General features: G+C 44.8%; 1 protein-coding gene across 1 annotated transcript in view; it reads right to left on the bottom strand.

Annotated features, from left to right (window-relative positions):
- Ipo9 (Importin 9) overlaps positions 1–23541 on the bottom strand; it is a 61144-nt gene that overhangs the window by 27835 nt on the left and 9768 nt on the right. The window contains exons 9-17 of the mRNA XM_050171730.3: positions 23025–23176; positions 21652–21750; positions 21384–21490; positions 17304–17440; positions 15467–15545; positions 15230–15310; positions 14181–14328; positions 9348–9426; positions 7311–7459 (exon numbers count right to left, since the gene is read on the bottom strand). Coding sequence (XP_050027687.2) covers positions 7311–7459; positions 9348–9426; positions 14181–14328; positions 15230–15310; positions 15467–15545; positions 17304–17440; positions 21384–21490; positions 21652–21750; positions 23025–23176 — 1031 coding nt within the window. The remainder of the gene's footprint in view (positions 1–7310; positions 7460–9347; positions 9427–14180; positions 14329–15229; positions 15311–15466; positions 15546–17303; positions 17441–21383; positions 21491–21651; positions 21751–23024; positions 23177–23541) is intronic.

Raw genomic sequence — 23541 nt, 5'->3', positions numbered from 1 at the left:
AAATAATTGCCTCCGGTTGGCGATAAGCTGAAGATTAGCGGAAGCTTGTCACACGTTTTGCTTTTTTGACGGGCACACAACCACACAGTTTTCTTGAGTGCACGCACCTATGCAGTTGAATTACGCTATGGATGTACATATTAGTGTAAGAGCAGGAACATTTGAGTTTTGCGAAATATTCCCGTGTGCGCATTTTCAAAGCCTCGAACTATAACAATGCATTAAATTTTCAATTCTTATAAGTTTATTTTCTTCATGAATAAATGAAGAGTACAGATTAATTAATGAGAAGAGTAATTCATCAATGAAGAGTACATCTATACCAACACAAAATATTTTTTCTCACTTTACGGTTACCCTAGAAAAATTACGGTAAAATGTTTTTGACATAACTCCCTAAGAATTGGAATCTGCAAAAAAATATAAATAAATAAATAAATAAATAATAAAAAAATCGACCCTGGATGGTCGCATATGGCGAAAAAAATCTACCCTCAAAGGGTTAAAGTTATAGTTGTTCCTGGATATATCGAACTCGAAGGAAATTACGAAATAGTTTGACATATTGATAATACGAAATATAAGATATGCTTATCTGAAGGTTATTTGAGATCTCCTCAAGTCTCAAGCAGTTTCCTCGAAATCGTGAAAAGCAAGAACTCCAATTTGCTTCTCCAAGGCTGTGTAGAACGTACAAAAGCTGACTTAATTTTTTGCTCACGAAGGTTTCAAGTCACTTGCACTGTGAGGTGGTCTGATATAATGATTGCAACGGTAACCCTAAAAGCCAGCATCACCCGGCTGCAAGACTGCAGTGTGCCTTTTGCTGCGCTTTCTTATTTCAGACAAGGTAGAAATGGAAGCAAACTAGCCTGCATGAATATGCACCATATCAGTTCGCTTCTGCCTTGAATCACGCATGAACATGCCTGTTCGCGTGTCCTTTACAATACTACCAACTATATGCCGTTTCAACGGCCGAATGGCATACGGGGGCAACGAGCAAGGCGGACTGTTTTGCCAGGTTTCAGAAATGACTAGCTGTTAGATGTAGTCGTCCTCGCTTCTTGACGACCCCAAGTCCGGGCATCTCTTTTTGCATGCCATACAGGGCTCCGACGCTTCGCGGCCCATATGTGCCTTCGTTCTCGGCCCGTCCAGCCCTCCAGCCCCTCCGCCGGTGACTGCCGAAACTACAGACACGCTGCTAGCTTTGAACATGGCTTTCAGCATGCAGAACATGCCAGTCCATTCCCATTCACATGTAATTGTGCGAGCACGAATGAAATGCATTCAGCGCAGACTTGCGAATCCCACAGCGATGAGCCTTGCACGCCGCTGCTGCAGTATAGTCTGTCCACGAAGTGCGGATGTGGTGTGCGGTCGTTTTGTTCATGTCAAACGGTCGTGTAAAGGTCCGTTTAAGTGGAAGTTGGGGTCGAATACCTTTTGGCCACTCGCAGAATTCTAAAATGCCATTCGTGGAAGCAGTTCGCAGAAGCCCTTGTCCACAAGAAGACAAGCCCGAGAGTGCAGCATCTCCACTTCGGCCTCCCATGCCCGACGCCACTCAATGAAATGATGCAAGGTCATACGTGCTTTCTCGTGGAACATGTATCAGACCGGGAGGCTTTTGAATTCTTAAGAGCAAAATGTCGACGTCCTTTTGCCGAAAATGAACAGCCACGGTTTGTACAAGCCATCTATATGCACAACAAGCAAATCTGAAAGCACCCTGCATAGTTTTGTTCCATGGTATGTACTGCCCTTCAGATTCAATCTCTAGTTTGACAGCATCTGCAAAAACAGTGCTATTTGTCAGTATTAAATATTTCCAGTAACGCGAGAAGTGATTGTATCTCCATTAGAAGAAGCACATTTCCAGGGGAATGGCACAGCATTTGATAGATCAAATGTGGTGGTGAACAGGAGTTTGACGTATGCATAGTACATTGCTACAATAAAAGCTCGTTAATTCACAACTTGTTCATTCGAAATTACGGATAATTCGAAGTAGCTGCCACGGTCCGTCAAACAATGTATTGAAAGCAATATGTAACACATCCTGCCAGTGGCCTAGCTAGGTCGTCTGGCACCCGGGGCCCATAGGTCTTCTGAAAAATTTTTAGCAAAATTCTCCTGCCTTTAACCCCAGCATCAATGTTCCCATACAGCAGAACCTCGTTAATTCAACCCTTGCTAATTTGGAATATCAGATAATTTGGACTCACGCTCTGGTCTCGGCTAGCCATATGCATTATTTATTCAATCAAACTCGCTAATTTGGACATATTTGGCTGCACAATGGTTAAATAAGACAACTCTTGGAGCTCGGCAAGCGCATCACACCACAAAGGTCCAAAATGTGCAACGGCACTAGCGTCCAACCGAAACGAAGTGGCAGAGTCTGCATTGCATGTTTACCAGCGGAAATCCTACATGAATGACAGCAACACAGCAACACTCTGTGCCTATTTGTGCTTTTGAAGACTTTATTCTTACGTTTACCGCCGCGCATAACACCGCATCTGCCGCACGCCTTCATAACTGCATAGTTGCCATCCATGATCGCGTCGATAGTCACGTTTTTTTCCGCAGCAGTTGCAGCAAACAGTAGTTTCGTTTTGACTTGGCACGCACCTGCAGCGTGCCTTAAAAACAGCTTAGTCACCGTCCATGATCCCGTTGATAGCAACTGCAGTTTCGTCTGCAGTTACTGCAGCAAATGGTAGTTTTGCTTTGACTCTGTGAAAAGCTGTTGAGTATGAAGAGCACCGGCTGCATCGCGATAGACGGACGATCTAGGAGTGACCAGCTCACTGGCAAAAAAAATAATTGGGATGGGCATGTGGTAGCGAAAAGCGTGTCTCAGATGAATGCGCGCACCTTGACTGCACTGGGAAGTAAGGCATAGGCCTTCGCCACCGCGAGAGCCAAACAGTCACGAGATGACGAGAATTGCAGGTTATGCACTGCTTTTGTGCAGAACAGAAACATGATTTTCCCATTCATTCACTAAATAAAAGCACGTTGACATAGTAAGCATCTGCTTATTGTTTTCTTGATATGCTCGATAATTCTACATTCAGTTAATTCAGCGATTTCTTTCAGCCCCATGAAATCTGAATTATAACAAGGCTTTACTGTAGTAGCCCTTTGCTTTTAATGAAGCCTGACAAATGCGTAATCTGAACAGATCAGAGATTCACCGGAAGGTGATCAACACCTTCAGGCGAAACTGAAATGATTAACAGTGTTTGAACAAGGGGCCTAACTAGCTGATGCTTTGAATATGACGAAGACAACTCCCCCTTGTCAAAACTTTGGCTCCAGTCCAAAACGTGCCTTCCTCAGCCACTGCTGATCATGACAAATGCAGAGGTTTTGTGGATTAATTAACAAGCAAACAAGTGAATGCCCCTCAACACAATCCTGCATAGGTTGGCATACACACTCACATGTACCAGGACTAAAGCTCGCTCCACGCTTATTTCAGAGGCTTAAGATCGAGTGTTAGTGATGAAAGGTGTGAATAGATGAGAGTAGTCACCGAGATATTTTTTGGACTCCGAAAATTCGGATATGATAGATATTCCAAACTTCATAAATACACCGTCAGGGTTTCCCTAAAGCTAATGCATTTACGGGACAAATTTTTCGGACAAATTTAGGACCCGAAGTACAATTTTCTATACTGAATTGCTTGTTCTGATCTACGTTACCTGATCTTAAGGGTCCGATTTTCCGCTGGCTTGGCCACGCTTGGCCTCCAGTGGCCCGCTCTATAGCCTCCAAAATTGGGACACGCACAATTTCACTAGAGAGTGTGCGACATTCTCTAGTCTCGGAGGCCATGGTCGCTCTTTTTTGGCTGACAAAACGCTCTAGGGGATGGAATATTTAATTTTTTTTTTTTTCAGTCAGCACTATCATCATAATCACTTAATGCGGGATCCATCTTTATTAATTTATTTATGTTTAAAGTATTGGCTGCTATTTGTATGTGGTATGTTCCCAAAGCAGGTGTCTCGGAGACGATGTCTTATCTTTGTGCGTGTCTGTGCAGCTTCGCATTTCTGTGATTGGCACCACCTCGTGTACCTTCGCGAGAGCTACACTGTAAGAGATCCAAGTGGTGCAAAGAAGCGTGACTAGTTTCTTCAAACGCCATGGTGATATCCAGCAACAGAGATTGCAGATCGCCAACGTGGTGACACTCTTGTCAGACTGCATACAGAGATGACACCGCTCTTGCGCAAATCCAAGCAAATCTGATAGCCTCCAAGCGTAGTATGAGGCAGGGCGTTATTAGAGATTTTAAGCAGTTCTAAGCCTAATAAATTTTATTTTTTTGGCTCAACGAATTTTTCGGACTGTTCGATTTTTTAGACTATTTTTCGGTCCTTGCAAGGTCCAGAAAATCAGTCGGCGACTGCATGTATGCAAGTGAGTAGACGAGAGTATATGAGCATGAGTGTGTACCGGTAAGTGTGAATGAAAGCGACTATGAACACGAGTGATTGTCGGTGGGTATGAGTGGGTGTGAGTGAGTACAGTAAAACCTAGTTAATTCGGAAAATCAAAAAATTTGGGCTCGTCCTCTGGTCCCGGCAGGCCTATGCATTATTTAATTAATGAAACTCTCATTAATTCGGAAGTGTTTGGCTGCACATCAGTTAAATCAGACAACTTTCTGAGCTCGGCGAGCGCAGAGCACTGCAACTGCGCAGCGCAAAAGAGCAACAACAGTGTTAGCATCCACTAAAACAAAGTGGCGGAGTTCACATTGGAATAGTTATCAGTGGAAATCGTATGCGAGCGACATCAACATTAGAACGCATCGTGCCTACTTGTGCCTTTAAAGCCTTTCTTCTTGCGTTTACTGCCGCACTCAGCACCGCATTGGCTGTATGCCTTCACGACTGCGTAGTTGCCACACATGACCGCGACAATAGCGGCCGCGGTTTCGTTCATGGCGGTTGCGGCAAACAGTAGTTTCACTTTGACTCGGTGCACGCGTAGGCCGCACGCCTTCAGAATCGCAAGGTCACTGTGCATGATGCGTCTACAGCGGCGGCGGTTTCATTCGCAATGGTTACAGCAAACAGTAGTTTTGTTTTTACTCAGTGAGAAGCTGTCGAGGGTGAAGAGCATCATCCATATCGCGATGGGTAGTGACCTGGCGACACTGGCGAAAAAATAATCAGGATGTGTGCGCGGTGTGAAAAGCGTCTCAGATTAAGGCGCCGCCCCAGCTGCGCTGCAAAGGAAGTCGCGAGGCCTTTTCTGCTGCGAACGCTAATCAGTCACGAGATCAGAATTGCAGCTTCCACACTGTTTTTGTGCAAAATAGAAACAGGACTTGCTGATTCATTCAGTAAATAAAAGTGTGATGTAGTATGCATTTGCTTATTGTTTTCTTAAAACAGGGTGTCTACCAAGTTGACATTTCCAAATTCCCTGAGTTTTCCAGGTTTTCCCTGAGTGCCATTGCAAATTTCCCTGAGTGATGCAGAACTGTTTTATGTCAAGACGGACTGAAACCATACCGCCCGATGCTGTTACTATCTAGTAAGCACATGAAAAAAAATAAAAAAGCGACTTAATCCAATTTGAATACTAAAGAGCAGTGTTTATGTTATTCAAAAGCAGAATAGAAGGCAGGGGTTAGTAAAATGCACAGCAAATAAAGTGTCTTCGAAAAAAATTGCAAATGTGGTCGGACATTATCAAATACGAATAAAAAGGAGATGCATATAGAAGCAAATATTTTCTAATATGAGCTATTTCTATCAACTGATAGCAACCTCAGTGGGATGAGGCCCGAACTCTGTCACAATTGAGATTCTCTCTCAACAGCTCGTAAGTCAACCTCAACATTCCTAACATACTCTCAGCCCGCGCACGACGCCCGAGTGTTGTGTTTCACTGCTTTAAAGAGTTTATTTTGGTTTGGATGAGGGACACCTGCATCTCGGCATAAGCCAAAACTTTATGTTTTAAGTACAAGCTCCTTCAATACGGCGGCAGCAAGCTTCTTTTCTCGTTTATTCCTCAATGCGTAGGTCACTTCTGTTCTTGTCCGCCTTCCGGCACTCGTTCGCCCCAAGGACCATTTGAAGCATCTTGATCAATTGCACAGTCCACGACCGATTTTTCGAACTCCCTAGAGGCCGCGAAAACGTCGGCCAGTTGGAAAAAAATAAATGGGTGTCATTTACTGCCCTTAGGAGCTCAAACCGCCACAGGCACGTTCGAAAATGCTCTGAAGGCATGTCGGTACACATATTAGGCATACCGGTGCTCGTACTCTGACAGGAAATACCGGGTGCCCGGGTGTATAATTAAGGAATACATACTGTGTTCCGTGGCAATAGCCCCTTCCCACGCTTGTTATGCTTCACTGCAATACTTTTCCGTAAGCTTTACCAAGTAACATTTCAGTACAGAGGCGAAGCAGACTTTCAAGAACCGGCATTAAGCAGCGCACCGTGTTTTCTAAGTTTCTAAGCCAATCGCGAGGACCACTAAGGTGGAGTCCGTGCCACTGCTGACAGCAGCTAATTCTTTCAATAAAAAACTCGGCACCCAACGGCAAGAAGCTTCACAGCGAACGTCGAAGCAGCTAGGCCTAGCGTTGCCGCAGTGGTGGCAACGGGTGCCAGCGGATCTGCGTGCGAGAGAGCCGGTTCGAGGTGGCGAAGTAATCAAAACGGCAGTGGTGGTGCCTTTGATTATTGCCGTTTCGGACCTGCGGTCACGGCAAAACGTCCGGAAAATCGGACGGCAAAGAGTTCTTGCGTCGGAAATTTCACACGTTCTGATACGTTGACTCTATGGGGTACGTGGCGGTGCCGCGAAGCCGTCCAAATTATCGGGAATCCGGAAAGTCGCTCGTTGACTGTACACTGGCAACTCCTCCTGCCGACGAAGGGGCGTCAAAGACGATTCATTATGATTCCTGTCTGCTACTCGAGCCAGCATTACCGCGACTTTCGACCCTTTCAATAAAATTGCCGCTAATTTTCCCTGATAGAGGCCCAAATTCCCTGAGTTTTCCCTGACTTTTTCCAGACTACTCAAAATCCCTGAGAATTCCCGGTTTTCCCGGTTTTCCCGGTTGGTAGACACCCTGTAAAACCTTCGATAATCTGACATTCAGTTATTTAGGACATTTCTTTCGGTCCCACGAAATCCGAATTAAGAAGGTTTTATTGAACATAACTTGTGAAAATATTGGCAAGCGAGTATACGAGACCATCCCCGTATTGTGCTGACCTATGCCTCCCACTGCCCACCCAGTGACTCACCGCCTGCAGACCAGATGGTATCTTGTCCAGGGGCGCTTGGAGAATCGAGATTATCGTGGGGAGCAATCGCTGCTGCAACGCTCCGCAGCAGAGAGGGTTGTGGCAGAGCTCCTTGAAGATGTCCTGGCATATCGACACCAGGATGGGGTCTGAGAAGAGAAGCACGATAACAAGGAGTTCATGAAATAAGCGATTTAATTTTATCCAGGCACTTACATTACAGCAGTGCCATAATGATGCTGACAAGATGCGCATGTGCCTGGTGCAAATGGCTAAACGATTGGCAAGTCAAGCCGGAGCTCTTATGAAGTTAACAATGACTCCAACAAAAGAAGTGGGGCTTGATAAACCCAGCATTTCAAGGCCAACTTAGCTTCTTTCTTAGAGGTTCAACAACGGATGCCAACTAAATGCAGCTAGGGGCAAGCGGGCACCCTCTTTCATGTCTGAAGAATCAGTAGTGTGTGTGAGTCTACTTAGCAAGAGCAACTTGAAACAGCGCATTCTGCAAGTGCATGCACTTTTGGCCAGCAGCTTGGCTCGGTTAGATCGCAGCCAGTAAGCCAACGTGCCAATCTGGTGCGATCAAGCCGATCCCATGCTCGCATATTAGCAACGGTGACAAGCACATGTATGCAATTTATTGTTCCTGTGTCACGTACCAATACTGAAAACCACCAACTGTCCATAAAACAATCAGCAGGAGACCCTTCTCTAGCTCCGTTAGAGGCATCTAGCATAGAGATTTCATTTTCTCTGCTGATATCAGTGCACATGCTTATAACAAATAATGAATATAATGAAAATGTTTTCCCATCGGATACAACCTTGTTGAAACGAGGTACGACTATAATGGCATGCTGAAGCACTGCAACTTTATTTCCCCACACACAACTGCCCAGGAGAGGGTAGGCTTTGCATAGGAGCTAGCAGGATTGGAGGTGAAAAAGCTATTGCCTCTACACAATTCCGTGTGCATTAAGACATGCATAGATCCAAATTTTCTACAGTACTTTGCACCAAAGGTTATGGAAACCAAGAAGAGGTCCTTAGATACCCTCGACGCTTTTAATACCCTTAAATATTCTCTATGCTTCTGGACTGCTGGGAGCTGCAACACTCCGCTGTCATCAGTGATGCTTCACCAGTGACACACTGTATAAGCTTGTTTTAAATGTCATGTGCACCACGGAACTTGGTGCGTTCGCTCGGAGATAAGCAATTAATTTGTGAGACTTTATCTCAAGGCTGCCCAGCAGGCCATGGAGAACAGTTGATTGGTTCACTGATTGATTGATTGATTGATTCGGTTTAATGTTCCAAAATGTCACTCAGGCCATGAGAGGTGCCATAGTGGATGGCCCTGGATTTATTTTAACCACCGCACCCATCAGAATGCAGCTATCATGGCTGGGAATCAAGCCCACAACCTTGTGCTAACCAGCAGAATGCCACAGCCACTGGGTTTAAGCGTTCACCTAAACCTGACTCTACCAAAACGCAGCTGCTATGGCCAGGAAGTGAACCCATAACCCCACGTCCAGCAGCCTGAATGACATAACCACTGGTATTAGTGCAGCAGGTGGTCCCACACGGCATCTCCCACCACTTTGCCAGCTGTGGGCCCTGCCGTTTATGAGCCAGCAGCTGTCTTTTGCATTGCTTACTAGAAGCCGGAAAACTGCTCATTGAAATATGTGTCAACGTGTCGCTAGAAAGATGACAATTATTTTCTATCATTATTTCCGACAGCAGCAGAAAAAGAAAGGCAAGCACACGTTTTGAGGAAAACTGAATGCTTTCTGCAGCATGTGCAGCACCCGGCTTAGACATCCAAGAGAGTATGTATGAACAAAGACTCCACCATGCCAATCACGTTCAAAGAGACAGCCTCCTTTCTGAAACAACATTATCAGCAATTTCGCTGGCTGCTTCCCACAGAGACCATCCACAAAATTTAACAGTGCTTCTGCATACATACAAAATCGGGTACTTTGAGACATCACCTAAATGCGTGGAAAAGTATCATGGACTTACCACTGTTGTACTTCAAGAACACAGCGATGGCGAGAGGCGACACCCTGTTCTCGATAGTATGCGTGAACTGTGGGTCAACCTGTAAGAAGAAATGTGCCACAGTCGTCAGAACATCTGTGCTTGCAAAACAAAAGATGCACACAAACAAATGTTCATGCCGTTAGAGAAACTTAAGATATTAGGCCAACTCTAAAGGGACACTAAAGAGCAACGTAAATCAGTTTAGACCAGCAAAGTTTTCTTTGTAAGCGCTAGTATAAATATTTTGGTGTGAAAATGTTGACTATTACAGCAGAACATAGAGGCCAATGTTTCCTTCCTTGAATGTAACACCAAAACTGGAGCATTGGTACGCCAGTCCGACCTCATGGATTCCAAAGTACGTTCACATGTACGGTTGACATGGCCAATGGAACTGATTGAATGGATCAGGGTTCATGCTGGTGTATATGACAAAAATTCAAGGGTTTTCAAGGACTTTCAAGGCCCTGTGTGTGGATTTTCGAGGACCACATTCTCTGTTAGAAATCTAAATAGATGTTCAGGGGTAGACAGAGGCTCGAAATTATGAGAATTCGCTGAAAAAGGGGATTGTCGCTGCAGCCAACGTTTTAACAAAGAAACTTGTCTTCAGACAAAACTATGGCTCCAGCGATACTTTCATTTTTTTTTACCATTATTCATCACTATTTGTCAGAGTTACATGCATGACAGGATCAATATAGAAAGCATGCGCCCTCAAGCGGCTGCCGGTAAAGCATTATGGGAATCTTGAGGGAAGACGCCCCGTTATCTACTTCACTTGCAGCCATCCATGTAGGATGCGCTACATATAACTGGAGTGAACCCTTTCTTGTACTGTCTTAACTAACCATAGCACAACAGGATGAGCAAAACGAGAAAAAGGTGAAAGCAGGAGTCAACGTTTCGACAAGCAGATTTGTCTTTTTCAAGGCAAGTCCACTTGTCCCCTTGAAGAAGACAAGTCCACTTGGCAAAACGTTGGCTCCTGCTTCTACCTTGTTCTCGCTTTGCTCAACGTCTTGAATTTCCATCTCCCACATTTTCCGTGTTATCCCTGCATAGCACAACAGGTTACATAGCACAACAAAGATAAGCGCAGCACATAGAGTTTCACATTAGTATACCTAGAGGCAAATCTGGCGCTGCGATCGTTCAACCATCATGGGAATGATGGGAAGTACAGGCTTTGGATTGGCATTCTATTGACTGGCGAACTAGTGTACAAGTATTTTTTTTGGCAGTTTTGGTTTCGCTCCAAGCGCAATTGCTATAACCTGCAGTTGGACAGTGCAACGCAAAGCTCTCTGCCTTTGTTATGTTGCTCGGAGTGGCGATAGCGCGCTGGGCCAGCGACTGGGACGATGCTTGTGTTGCGGTGTGGCGTCGAAGCCGTGACGAGAAAGCGGCGGCATCGTAAACGTTGAAAGAACATGTTTTGAGCGTTTGGACCTTTGTTTGTTAAGTGTGTTAGGTTGGCACTGTAGCGTTACGTGCTTTATGAAACTTGAGAATAGGACAAAGAAGGCACTACTGATACAAGACATATACAGTTGTACTTCTAGTGGCTTGACAATCAAATTTTATTGAGGGCTTCATAATGTGCTCGCTTATGTGCTCATTCAAATGCGTGTTTTAGGACTTTGAGAACACAAACTTACTTGTGGTAGGAAAGATAGCTGCTTCCTAGCTGTAGTCTAGTGTCGCACAAAGGGGACCCGCAAAGCCACGCTGTAACGCTTCGGAAGCGGTACGCCAATATAAAATATGATGCAGCATACTCGTAGAAGGCCACTAGCGTCCTAGCTAGCACTGCAGCAGATGTGCTTAAAAGTACTCGAAGACGTTCAGCAATCGTGACAGCCGACGCAACCTTTCGAAAGAGCGAGAGAGTTCGCAAGTGCCTGTCGTCTGCGAGAAAAGTCTCGCGTTTGCAGCGAGCAGGCGTCGTAGCAGACGTCACTTGTAGCATTCCTCTGAAGTGCGCAACGCTTTCTCACAATACAACATTTTTATTTCCAGAAATACTTGATGTGTATCTTTATATAAGTACTTGCACGGTTGTTTTGCTGTTGAAAAAATGAATAAATAATCATTCTTTGGCGTTAAATTGGGAACAGAATCGCACAAGTATGCATACCCTGGTGTGTCCTAGTGACAAACCACAGTAAACCATGCTTTCATCTCAAAGTCATACAAAGTTTATGCAGCGTGTTGTACATTATATAACATACTGCAGAAATAGAATTAGATTTTACGCGATAATATTTGAGTATAGCTTTGTTTACCGCGCCAGAAGCAAACGCCACTAGTCTAAAGACCGAAGTCAATCCGAAGCCTGTACTTCCCATCATTCCCATGTAGGTTGAGGCACCGCTCATGAGAACCCCCGTAGACACTAGCGCCACATTTCCCTCTAGGGTATTTTTAGAAACTCTATGGCGCAGCACAAGTGGCCACAAAATGACATGCTGGCACAATGCTACGGCACCCACTTTTTGCCTATGGGGTATGCTATGCAGCAAAGCTCACAAGTCATGACCTGCTTTTGCTAAACAAATGAAACACACAGCCACAACTCACTGCTGATAAGACAGTGACACGTCATCAGAACATGAAGTGTTACGTGGTGCACTACTACTACAGAGACCTTCCAGCAGCAATCCCTTTTAAACCAATTCGGGGCATAAACAGTTTCCCATGGGCATCTTAGCCATGTGTGTTATGCACTAGAATATGCCTCATGCCAATTAGAATACCGACAGTGTTACTTCGACTGGATCTCTCTGAATGTGTCTTTCAACATGTTTGACAAGTTGCCGGGAGCCACTGACGGATTGCATGTAAACATTGCATGCTGCTGATGCTTACGTCCAAGTCGTCTGCTGAAAACTACACCTTGGTGTATACTGGCCACAGCTACGTGGTTCCTGCGAATGTTTTTTTATCTTTAAAAGCACACAAGAGCATACAATGCAGCAGCCGACTGAAAATGTTTGCAAGCCTATCGCATGTTTCGTGGGCAGATAACTTCTCAGACATTTCTTACAGAATGAAGGTTGCGTCGGCAAGGGTAGCTGAAGATTCCATGAAATAAAGCATCAGCTGCTGATCCTACACATCCTGTGCATAGGATCAGCATACACAGAAAGCGCAAGACATTTAGTGTGTGTCGAAGGGTGAGCTTGGGCTGGCTCGTGTCGCCATACCCACCCACAGAGACCAATCAGAGCACATAGATTTCCGAGCGTTTCAATGGCGAGCTTGGCAAGAGGCTTCGTAATGGCACCCAGCGGACGCCACAGTATCTAGCCACGCAGCGTATGGCTATAGCATGGCCTCCAAAACCGAAACTGACCCTCAAGGTCCCCATAATGCTCTTGGTGACACAGGCGGTGCCGACTTTTTAAAAATCATCCGTAATACAGAGTGCTCAACTAAAAGGAAAGGCAGAGAAATCTCGTAACACATTGCTGTATGGGTGTTGGCCGGGAAACAGTGCAATCATGTTGGTACTATTCTGCATCCAGTGCAGTCTACTTAGAACGATACACATACGTATAATGATGTGCCGACTTAAGAGTATCAACTTATGCATTAGGGCTATGAGAAAAAATGTCTATAACGATATGTTATACATCGCATATTGGATATAACGATCGAAATTCTGCCTTTTGACAGTGTTTTCCACGAAGAATAATCCTGAAATTTGCCCAAAGTGCACTGTCATCGATCGAGCCGCTCATTGATTTCATGAACGCTGAATTATAGCCACCAGTGTTCACGCAGCAGTTGGATACGATGCACACCGCAGTTGTGAACCTGAAACTTCCATGAAAGCAAGTGAGGATTTCGAACTATTTCAGTGCGCCTAACACTTGACATGCTGTTTAGAGGTACAAATAAACGTTTTATTTTTCACAGCCTACTTTCGACAATGTCAATCATTTATCGCAGACGGAAAATTTGGTTTCGTAGCTACAACGGTACGCTCGGCAGCTTTTTTTTTACGGCAGTCCAGATATAGCAGTGATCGGTTATAACGATCGGATTTTTCGTTCCTTCTTCATATCGTTATAAGTAGACTGCACTGTAATACGTTTTCAGGAATAACATGTTTTCTTTTCTTTTCCCAGCCAACATCCCGTAAGAGCAATGTATTTTCATACGGTTGTTGTGATAGCGTTTTCATTCTTAATTTGATAATATGACTGCGGAAATGGGCATTTACCGGTATTTCTATAACTGATTGCTTTATATTCCAGTGTTTTAAATAACATTTCAATGACACATGAACAATGTGTTAAGGCACCGGCCATACTGGAGGGAAAAAAACACACATGGCACGCTGCCGGCGGTGAAACACTGCTCCTTTGAGCGAGGATATGCCGTTTTTTTTTTTTTTTAGCCTTGAAGAGCTTCTTTACAGACAATGAAAAGAAGAAAGTCCATTGCAAATTGACGAGCTATTTCAACATTGATGAATAAAAGTGTTGGCTGCGGTTCGTGTGGCGTCGAGTGGTGCCACACGAACCTTTGCTATCGAGTCTGTCGCAGAATGTACACCTATATTCATGTTTTTTGGAGCTTGCTTTGGATAAAACGATTTTCAGATTATATGTTTTATTTTCCGGTTGCTGTGAAAATTGCATCAACGAGATTCCACTGTATATTGCTATGACAGTTAAAGTTTGGTTATGCGTTCCTTGTTCACTTGTCTGTCGTCACCACCACGTGATAATATATTCCTCTACGAGTCTCTTTAATAGTCAGGTTGATGCAGCTCAAAACAAAGAGAAAGGGGATACTCACTGTAATGACGATGGACAGAGCCTCGATGGCCAAGGCCAGAACATCAGAAGAGAACTGCGTCGACAGGGATATGAGTCCCTCTGTGAAGGGCGCCAGAAACGGCGCGAGCTGGCTCGACTGGTTGTGGTTATTGAGATGCTGGCAGAAACTAGACAAGGGAAACAGAACCAAGGCCCCAAGGTCAGCCTCCTGAAGTCCTTCGCTTATCTTTTATATTTAAGAAAGGCAAAGAGGAGAGGTTGGAGGACTGCACAAAATGCTTTAAATTTTTGTCTCGGACAATCCCAGCATGTTTTTTAGAGATTAATACTAGCACACTTTCAGAGGCACAGCACAGCACAGCACTCGATATATTGAATGAGGCAGTAAATGGGAGTTGAATGTATGCTCAGTACAGCACAATACTTTTGCATAAGATTTTCAAGGAGATTTTACAACTATTCGATATAGACAATTCAATATATCCTAGTTATAGCATATCCGGGATCAAGTAACAAGAAGTAACATGAACTAGCACTTCAAGAGACAGAGCCTTTTTGGTATTCTCAGGCCGTGTGCTTCTGTGTTGTTATTACGGTACCAAGCTCTGAATCCATTTTTAGAAATCAGAAGCGAGCAATAATGATTCCAAATCTGCTGACTCCAGCGTGGAGGCAGCAGCATTGGCAACGGTACAGCCAGAATACAGCAAAAATTAATCAACACACAATCACAGCTCTACTGAAGCAATTATGCTCAAGTCCACAATTCACTGCTACATGCAATCATTCTATTGATCCCATATGTACAGTGCTCACGGAATGAAATAGGACACGGAACATTTAGTAGAACCCTACATATGTGCAAAGTACGCGAGAGCACCATGTCATGTCGCTAGGAATTTGGTCACCAAGGGTGAAGAGGACTCCGATGTAAGTGTACGCGCCACAATTACGTCGATGTGACACAAACTGCGGCCGGTTGAAACGAAAGTATGCGCATTACTTAGCCCTAAATTGACGCGTTTTATTCCGTGAGCACTGTACATTCAATACTGTAAAATTGCTTACCCCCACATCGCTCGAACGGCAGAAACTCGCAATGTGGCTGACTGCGTCTGTTGTAAGCAATCAACGGTTGTTTGGAGGAACCTGCCAATGAGATGAAAAGAAAAGGCAAGTTGCAATTTATTACTGAAATGTCAAGACAGTAAAAAAAAAAAAAATAGGAGAAGCACGAAGTCCAAACTAAATAGACCTTAGTCGCACAGTACACAACAGATAGGGAGGTTAGGAAGTTTTCCGAACCTTTGTGTCATTTCTGGTGTCAAGAAAGCGACAAATCTGCTTGCCATCCACAGGCAGCGACCAATCAAAAATGGGGAATCTGAAAAACACATGCAATACACATCGTAAGATATCTCTAGACATGAATTATATTTTAAAAAATTAAAAAGGAATCCGCAAGAAAACAACAAGCCTTAAAGCAAATTTTTATGCACTCCACAAAGGTCAGCAGTAGTTTTTCAGATGAGAAAGTTAAACGACTTCGCTGAAACCCCCATATTTGCCAAGACCATGAACGTAGCAAAGGAGGGGCAGAGAGATTAGTTAACTTCAGGAATACCCAAAACCACACTGTTTTGACATTGCATCACTGTCAATTGCTCTGACTGATCAAACAAGCAGTCGAAATGTTGCGATGTCAGCAAGCAGTCTTTGTCACAGCACAAAATAACACTATACTCCGTTTCAGTAGTTCCATGCACCACTTTGGAAGCTACAGGCTTCTTCAACCAATCAGGGGGGCGAACAACTCTTAAAGGAACCCTTTTGCACCCTGTCATCTGCTAGCAGCGGCAAGATCTGCTAAGACGGCAACTGCGCAGTAAGACCAGCCATTGTGACAGCAGGGGTAAAAAATATGTTTCATATCCACTCTGGTACCAAAAAGGAATGCATCTTCAAGATATTTCAAGATGCAGAGGAGAAGGAAGGTTCCTTGCAGAGATGCCGCAAGTGGAGGGCTCAGGCGGAGCATTCAGCCAGCGTGTTGCACAGGATGGTGGCGCCCTCTCTTGATCTCTGTTGTAACATCAACTTGTACATGGTGTGCTTGCTGACATACGTAAGTGCAGCCATCTTCTTAATGAGAATTCATGCACGTTTACTGCACTCCTTCCACACTGTGCCAAGCATGTTCAATGATACCTAATTTGTTCCTTTCACGTAAAAGAGCAGCTTGGAATGATACCACACAAGCATGTCTGCGGTCGCCATTTTTGCATAGGACAGAGCACTACCCAGGAGGGTCTCCTCCGCAGTGTTATGGCTGTGCTGACTACACATATGAATATCATCACCATCATGATCATCAGCCTGGCTACGCCCACTGCAGGGCGAAGGCCTCTCCCATACTTCAACTACGCCGGTCATGCGCTAATTGTGGCCATGTTGTCCCTGCAAACTTCTTAATCTCATCCGTCCACCTAACTTTCTGCCGCCCCCTGCTACGCTTCCGTTCTCTTGGAATCCAGTCTGTAACCCTTAGTGACCATCGATTATCATCCCTCCTCATTACATGCCCACGCCCATTTCTTTTTCTTGATTTCAACTAAGATGTCATTAACTCGTGTTTGTTCCATCACCCAATCTGCTCTCTTCTTATCCCTTAATGTTACACCCACCACTCTTCTTTTCATATGAATATGTCTAGCCAATGCCAAATCAATTCATTGTTTGTACTTTTTATATGCATATAATGTCTGTATGGCAGCATTGCATTAATTTTTCGTTCTCTGCATGTTTCTACTCAAACAAGTGGAAAACCCCATTTTCAGTATTTCATCACAGAATGAAGCAAAACTGCGCAATAAACCGCCCTGCAACTTGCAGAGAAGCTTCTGAGTAAACAACTACCAACAAGACCACTAGTCAAGGCCATTTAGTCGTCCAGTGGTTTCTAAACTGTGGCACAACATCTCGCTGCGTAAGAATCTGCACTTGCAGGTTGCATTGCCTTGGCTTTGCAGCACGAAACTGGTGAAGCTGAGTACAGGTGCTACATCGTACAAAGCTTAAAGTAGCACCGGGAAGTGTTCAAACAAGAAGTCCAAGCAGTGTGCACCACAAAGCCACTCCTTACCTGTTGTGCTTAGGTCTGGCAGTGCCACTGACTCAAGGAAGCCCCTCACGTCAAAGAGTCCCTGGCCTTGGCTTCCGGGCACAAACGAATCGCGACAGCTCCCAAGGGCCAGCATGCATGACTCGTGAATTTTCCACCTGTTCGCAAAGGAAATCCACAACAGTGTTATAAGCATAGCACCGCACTCAACTCTCTTTAAATGAATGTGTATGGACATAGCAAATTTGTTAGCCTAAGCAGAAGTGTACTAAATACAGCCAACAACCAATTTTTTAGATGCCTGATTTTTCAGACGTGCCCGAAATTCGAACACCTTTGAGGCAGCTCCACAAATCTCATAGAGCCAATGTACAAGGATGTTCTAAATTTTCGACATTGAAACCCTTTGCTGCCCAACTCACCGGATTTTTTGCTGTGACTGCTGGTCTGAAATGGCATTAATCAAAGCCACTACACCTGCCATTTTTATTATCTCGGAGCGTCAAACCGACGCTCTCGCATGACAACCTCCTGGCAGTCATAGCCACCGCGGCAACTCGAGGTCAAACCACTTGAACATTCGCAGCTAAGCCTCCTGCTGTTCAGTTTCGCGTTTTTCAATGAAAGAATTCGCCACTATCAACAATGGAACCAATTCCACCTTTGCCATACCTGCGGACGGCTTCAAAGCACGGAAAGTATGGCAAGCGTCAAGCATTGCAAATGCCTGCCCCCAAAAGTCGGCTTCACTGCAATACAGCGATGTTACGCGGTCAAGCATACACAATGTATTGCGGTGAAGCATACCAAGAATGAAAAGGGGCCACTATTACCGGACAGAGTAGGGCTATTTTTTAGTGCAGATAACATTGTTTGCCCATTTTAGCCATTTTGAGCCTGCCCTGCCCTGCTCGTCCTGTCGACAAGCCATCATCGTTATACAGGTTTCGTGACACAGTCATCATCTCGCTATTGTCATCACACACTCGTCGTCATCCCTTTATACTCATGCCGTTCTCTTGCCATCATCACTGCGACATCGCACAGTGGTCATCATAGGATTGTTGCCATGCTATCATCTTCTCGCTGTTGATCTTCATCCCATTGTCTTGCTGTCATCGTCATACCACCTTTGTCGATCCATCGATGTCATTCCATCATGATTATGCCATTGCCACGAAGACGCTATCATGCATCACTTCTCATACCGTCATCACCATGCCGTTTTGGTCATGCAATCATAGTCTTTCATGCTTTTTCATCTGGGTGTCATCAGACTGTCATTGTCACACCATCGTCGTTAACTCATTGTGCTCATGTCATCGCTGTCACATTGTTGTAGGTAGATCGTGGTAATAATTTCAGAATCGATATCTCGTTTTCATGAAGCCTTAGTCGTTATATGCCTTTGTCATTCCATTGATATAATTCTTTTTTCCTCATTACATCGTCCCTGCATCGGCGTCATACAATCATCCACACCAGTCATCTATCACACAGTCATCTACATTTCGTGCAGGCGAGTGTAGTGCCACGCAGAGGCTATGACGTCGTGTGCTTCACTTGGCTGACTGGGTTGTAGCCAATCAGAGCAGACTGCACGTAGTCTTCTGCATAAGCAGAAGCGCCTGCCTTTGCACTTTGCCTGACTTTGCACTTACTGGCACATATACGCCCTTGCCTGAAACTAAAAGCAAATGTACAAGCTTCCTTGCAGCAACAAATCTAGACAAACTGCAACTAAATATGTTGCAAATGCGCAGCACACCAAGACAACTTCACTATGCATATAATACAGCGTGCAGTCTGAAACAACCTGCACCATCCGCAAGTACGATAATTGTCTTCTTGGAGGATTGCCTCACCTTGCTCTGTGACTGTCTGTGACACATGGTCGGGCCAGCACTTCGCTGCCCGTCCGTGCAGCAAACCTTCGCTATTGTCGCCATATCAGCAGCGAAAATCACAAACGAAGTGGTGCTACGCATTTGCAATGCAAGCTTGTTTATTTGTCGTCTGCTACCGACACTCATCGAAATTGCGGTGTAGAAAGTGTAGTGTTCATGCTAAACTACTGCTATAAAAAATAGCTTCGTATAACTGGGCGCAGTTACACTTTTTCTACACCAGTTTAAAAAAATGGCAACTTCCTACACTACCTACACGTAAACTCGCTAGACTACTTGTGTAGCCAGTGTACGTAAAAAAGATAGAGCTAGTATGTATTCTTTAATTCTACACGCATGCACCTGCCATCTCCTGTCACGGTATGAGCACCGATATGCCTAATATGTGTACTGGCAGGCCTTCAGAGCTGTTTCAGACATGCCCACGGCAATTTGGGCCTCTGGGAGCCGTAAAAAGCATGCTTTCATTTTTTTCGGAGTACCCGATTTTTCAGGTGCTCTTGCTGCACCTAGGGAGTCCGAAAAATCGGACAACTGTATGTGAAAGACTGGTATAAATTGTGGGATTTGGGGAATTCGACGTGCCATTGCGCGGGCGCATTTCACCTACGTTCTGCAATCCTTAAGCCACGCTGTCTCCTCGTTCCGAGCCAGTCGTCAGTGGGGACGCTCTACTCGCGATAGCTCACCGTGAGGGCTGAGCTAGTGACGTCACGAAGCGGCCCCGGGTGGCTACTGTCATGACGGTAGCATCTCTCTTTCTCCTTGGGATGGCGGCCGGTACGTACATGCTTCCTCTCGTCCGCCGACACCTTGCCTTTGCCCGTGCGGGGAGCGCGTACCTCGTGTTGATCCTGTCCGGACGCTAAGCCGAAGAATGGGTGCCTAGTGCTCGCGCGAGGTCGTACCACGCTGTGCTGCACTTATCGGAGGCCCACAATGAAGGAGACTGTCCGAGCTCTCGCGAGTTGGCCCCTTGGTTATCGCGAGAGCAAGTAGCATAGCCGCTGGGACTTTTCCTAACGGCGTGTCCCAGCTTGAGCCTGTGCTTTCTTAATGACGTGCTACAGGTGCCACTGACTTTATTTTCCGCCCTTGGTGCGGGACCCCTTTGGTTCCCTGCCGCCCCGGGACCGGGCGTTTGTGCAGTGTCGGGTGCTGTCAGATACAATAAACGGTTTCTGCTAACTTAGGGCAATATTGTGTTATTGCGTGCGTCATTCGGTAGCCCCTTGCGGCCTGAGCCGCTGCGCCGTGAGTCGTGAGTCGCTGCGCGCGAGCGCAGCGGCGCTAAAGGCTGATGGCTGAAGCGGCCCTGTGGCTCGCTAAGCTCGAACCCGCGGTGGTCGGTTCTCCTGTGAGACTTTAAGACCCCACACTGGCGCCCAACGCGAGACCTTAAGACCCCAGAAAATGCATGAACTGAAATATGTTGGCTGACATGAAGACACTTAAAAGTAATACACCTTCAGCATACATTTTATGGGACTGCAGCAATAAAATGTAGTGGTCAATGGACATTCACCACCTCGCCCAGTTTTCTATTTTAATGTATCAAACTGTAGTAGTCGAAGAATTACTTTACACACACATACTGTTCGTGAGTCGCATGCGTTAGCATCATGGGGACTAGGCTTCAGTGACATTACACCCAGAAACAGTTTAAGCGAGCAAGTTAATTGGCAAGGATTCACTGCACTGCCGACAAATTCATTTTGCTGCGCTGATCTATGCATGTCATAGCGGGTCAGGGAAAAGTGAAACGAGTACAATAAGTAGCCATTCTGAAACATGAACCCAGGTCTTTCTACGACTCAAGATCATGCTACAGTCAAACTTTTTCAATGTGTTTTTCGAAAAAGTGAGACCAGAGGAAAGAAACACTCTGGTTATGAGAGACGCTACAGTGGCGGGCTGTAGTGCCTGCCATGGGTTGCAACAACGCTGTAGCGATGGTTCTTTACCATGCAACTTGATTTGCACAAACGTTTTCTGTCTGACCTCTATTGCAAATGCAGCCACATTTGTTAGGAACAAAACCGGTGGTCTGGTGCAGAAACAAGATGGGAGAATGCATTATGTGAATACTGTATGCTGAAATAATTGCCAACACCACAGGGGCCGAACTTCAGCAATGCTATAGCTGACAAAACACATTGTCGAAACTCTACCATAACGTGGCTTGGGTACACACCAGTTGTGATCCCCACTGGCTCGTGCAGCATTGCTCTCCTGGAGGTGCTTGGCAACTGCTTCACTTAGACCACGAGCACTCTCCTCCTCGTATTCTTGAAATAACGCCTGCATAGATGTGTCAGCCAGATTTAAGGGCAGGTGGATCCACACATGAGGAAAACAAACAGACACTTTTGCAAAAGGTTATGCTTCAAAGTTCCTTCACAACTTGCACAATATTGGACCGTTGTTGAAAATAAGACTGAGGTTATCGACCATTATCTCACCGAAAGCAGATCTTGGGCTGATATTCGAACCGAATATGAGAACGTGTCATCATCTTCGTCTTCTACAAATCGGTCTGGACTGCTAGTCCAAGTTCTAACCTGTAAAGAGAGAAAGAAAGAAATATCATTATAGAAAGTTGTACGTCTAGGAATGAAAATCAGCGCATTTCATTACAGCAAAAGGGACCAAACAACAATTTCTGATGTGTAATTGTTCCCTGCAACTTTAGTGCACGGTTGTGAGTAAGAAGCAGCATGGCCAGCACCAAATGAACAAAAGGTCCTCACTTGCTCAGATACAGCAAAGCTTTCGCAAAAACATTTAGTGGAGCCCAACTACAACATCACTGGAATGTCGCAAGTGAAAACCAAGATGGCATCACAACCTGTCTTACACTTACGCAGTGTTCTTCTGGCTCGCCAAACGTCTACTGCTGGTAAAAGTAGCCTATTGGTATTTACGTGCAATCTACCAATCTAGTCTAAGCTAATGGCACTTTAATTTGTCTCCCTTGTAACTCCCAATGCAATTAAAATGGTTAAATTCAATGAAATGCTAAAAACTATAAGCAAATGGACAGATGACAGCTACTCCTTACACAGTTTTAGTTTAGCGTAAAAGCAGGACCGAAATGTGCATGCGCAGAATGCTAAATAACACATACCATTTCGCTTACACATGCTATTTCTCATATTCAATGTTACCGTCTTTGTGTAATTTACGTAAAACATGGCTGCGGTTCCAGCCGCCCACTTTGAACTGAGATTGCCGCAGTTTTTGTAGACGAATTCACTTTGTTCACAGCAAATGACTGTGTAAACGGCTTTCGCTTAGTCTCAGGCTGCTTCGATGACAGAGTATTATGGATAACCTTGAGGAGCTTTCCAGATCGCTTCTCGTTTCGAACATGTCCGAGCCAAACGAAAGAAACCTCCGAGACGTCAGTGCCACCTATAAGTGAAGTCGGGAGATAGGCACAACGACGGTATAATGCCTTTGAGATTGGAAGATTTCAGAGGCTATGGTATACAGCTTGTACTGCTTCACCGCGCATTGGTGGACGTGGAACGTACAAACACTACAACATGCTCCTGGCTTCCACTGCGCTGCCTCTCGCACTTTCCGGACACACACACAGATAGAATCAATTAGGTGCACTATGTATGTGAAATTCAGAGCATAATGGAATAGCATCCTGCATGTAAACTACATTATCACGTTATACTATAATTCGGTTTCTGCAAAGTTCATTTGCAGAACAATAACGCTTTTCCCTTAGCCCAATATTACACTAGCATTAAACTAAAGCCATATAATGTCTTCTGCAAAGTACAGTTACCAAAGAGTCAGAAATCCAGCTTTAGCCACTCACCTGCTCTTCAGTGATTTGCATGTAGAATACAATGTAGTAGATCAGGTCAGAGAGCCCCTTTTTAACAAGGCCACGAAATCTTGGCGTTTCCACAAGCGCATTTACGAAATCGAATATCATGAAGACGACGTTTTCAAAGCCAAGGATTTCACCTGAAAAAAGATGAAGATGCCTCTGTAGAATGAAGAATGGCACCTTGGCGTTCTGACAAGAATCAAGCCACCTGTTACTCTCAAGATTGTAGAAAACAAAATCTCAACACATATATTGCATTGCCCTGTGATGAATAGTTACATCAATATCAGCTAAAAACTGTGAATTGATTAAAAACTAAGAACTCACAAGTTAAACAGTGGATGTAATCACTAGGTGGAGTTATTCTGCGTCTGTAAAAGTTTCAACACTGGAAAGTTCAACAAAACACCATCTGGCCAGGTGGGAACACCCTTATAAAGCTGTATTATCAAAGACATACACATTTACACATTGCTATTTCCTAACAAAGAAAAACATGACA

Source organism: Dermacentor andersoni, chromosome 6 (genome assembly GCF_023375885.2).
Source record: "Dermacentor andersoni chromosome 6, qqDerAnde1_hic_scaffold, whole genome shotgun sequence".
NCBI classification, from domain to species: Eukaryota; Metazoa; Arthropoda; class Arachnida; order Ixodida; family Ixodidae; genus Dermacentor; species Dermacentor andersoni.
The sequence above is the reverse complement of the archived record's forward strand: the minus strand, read 5'-3'. Positions and strand labels throughout refer to the sequence as shown.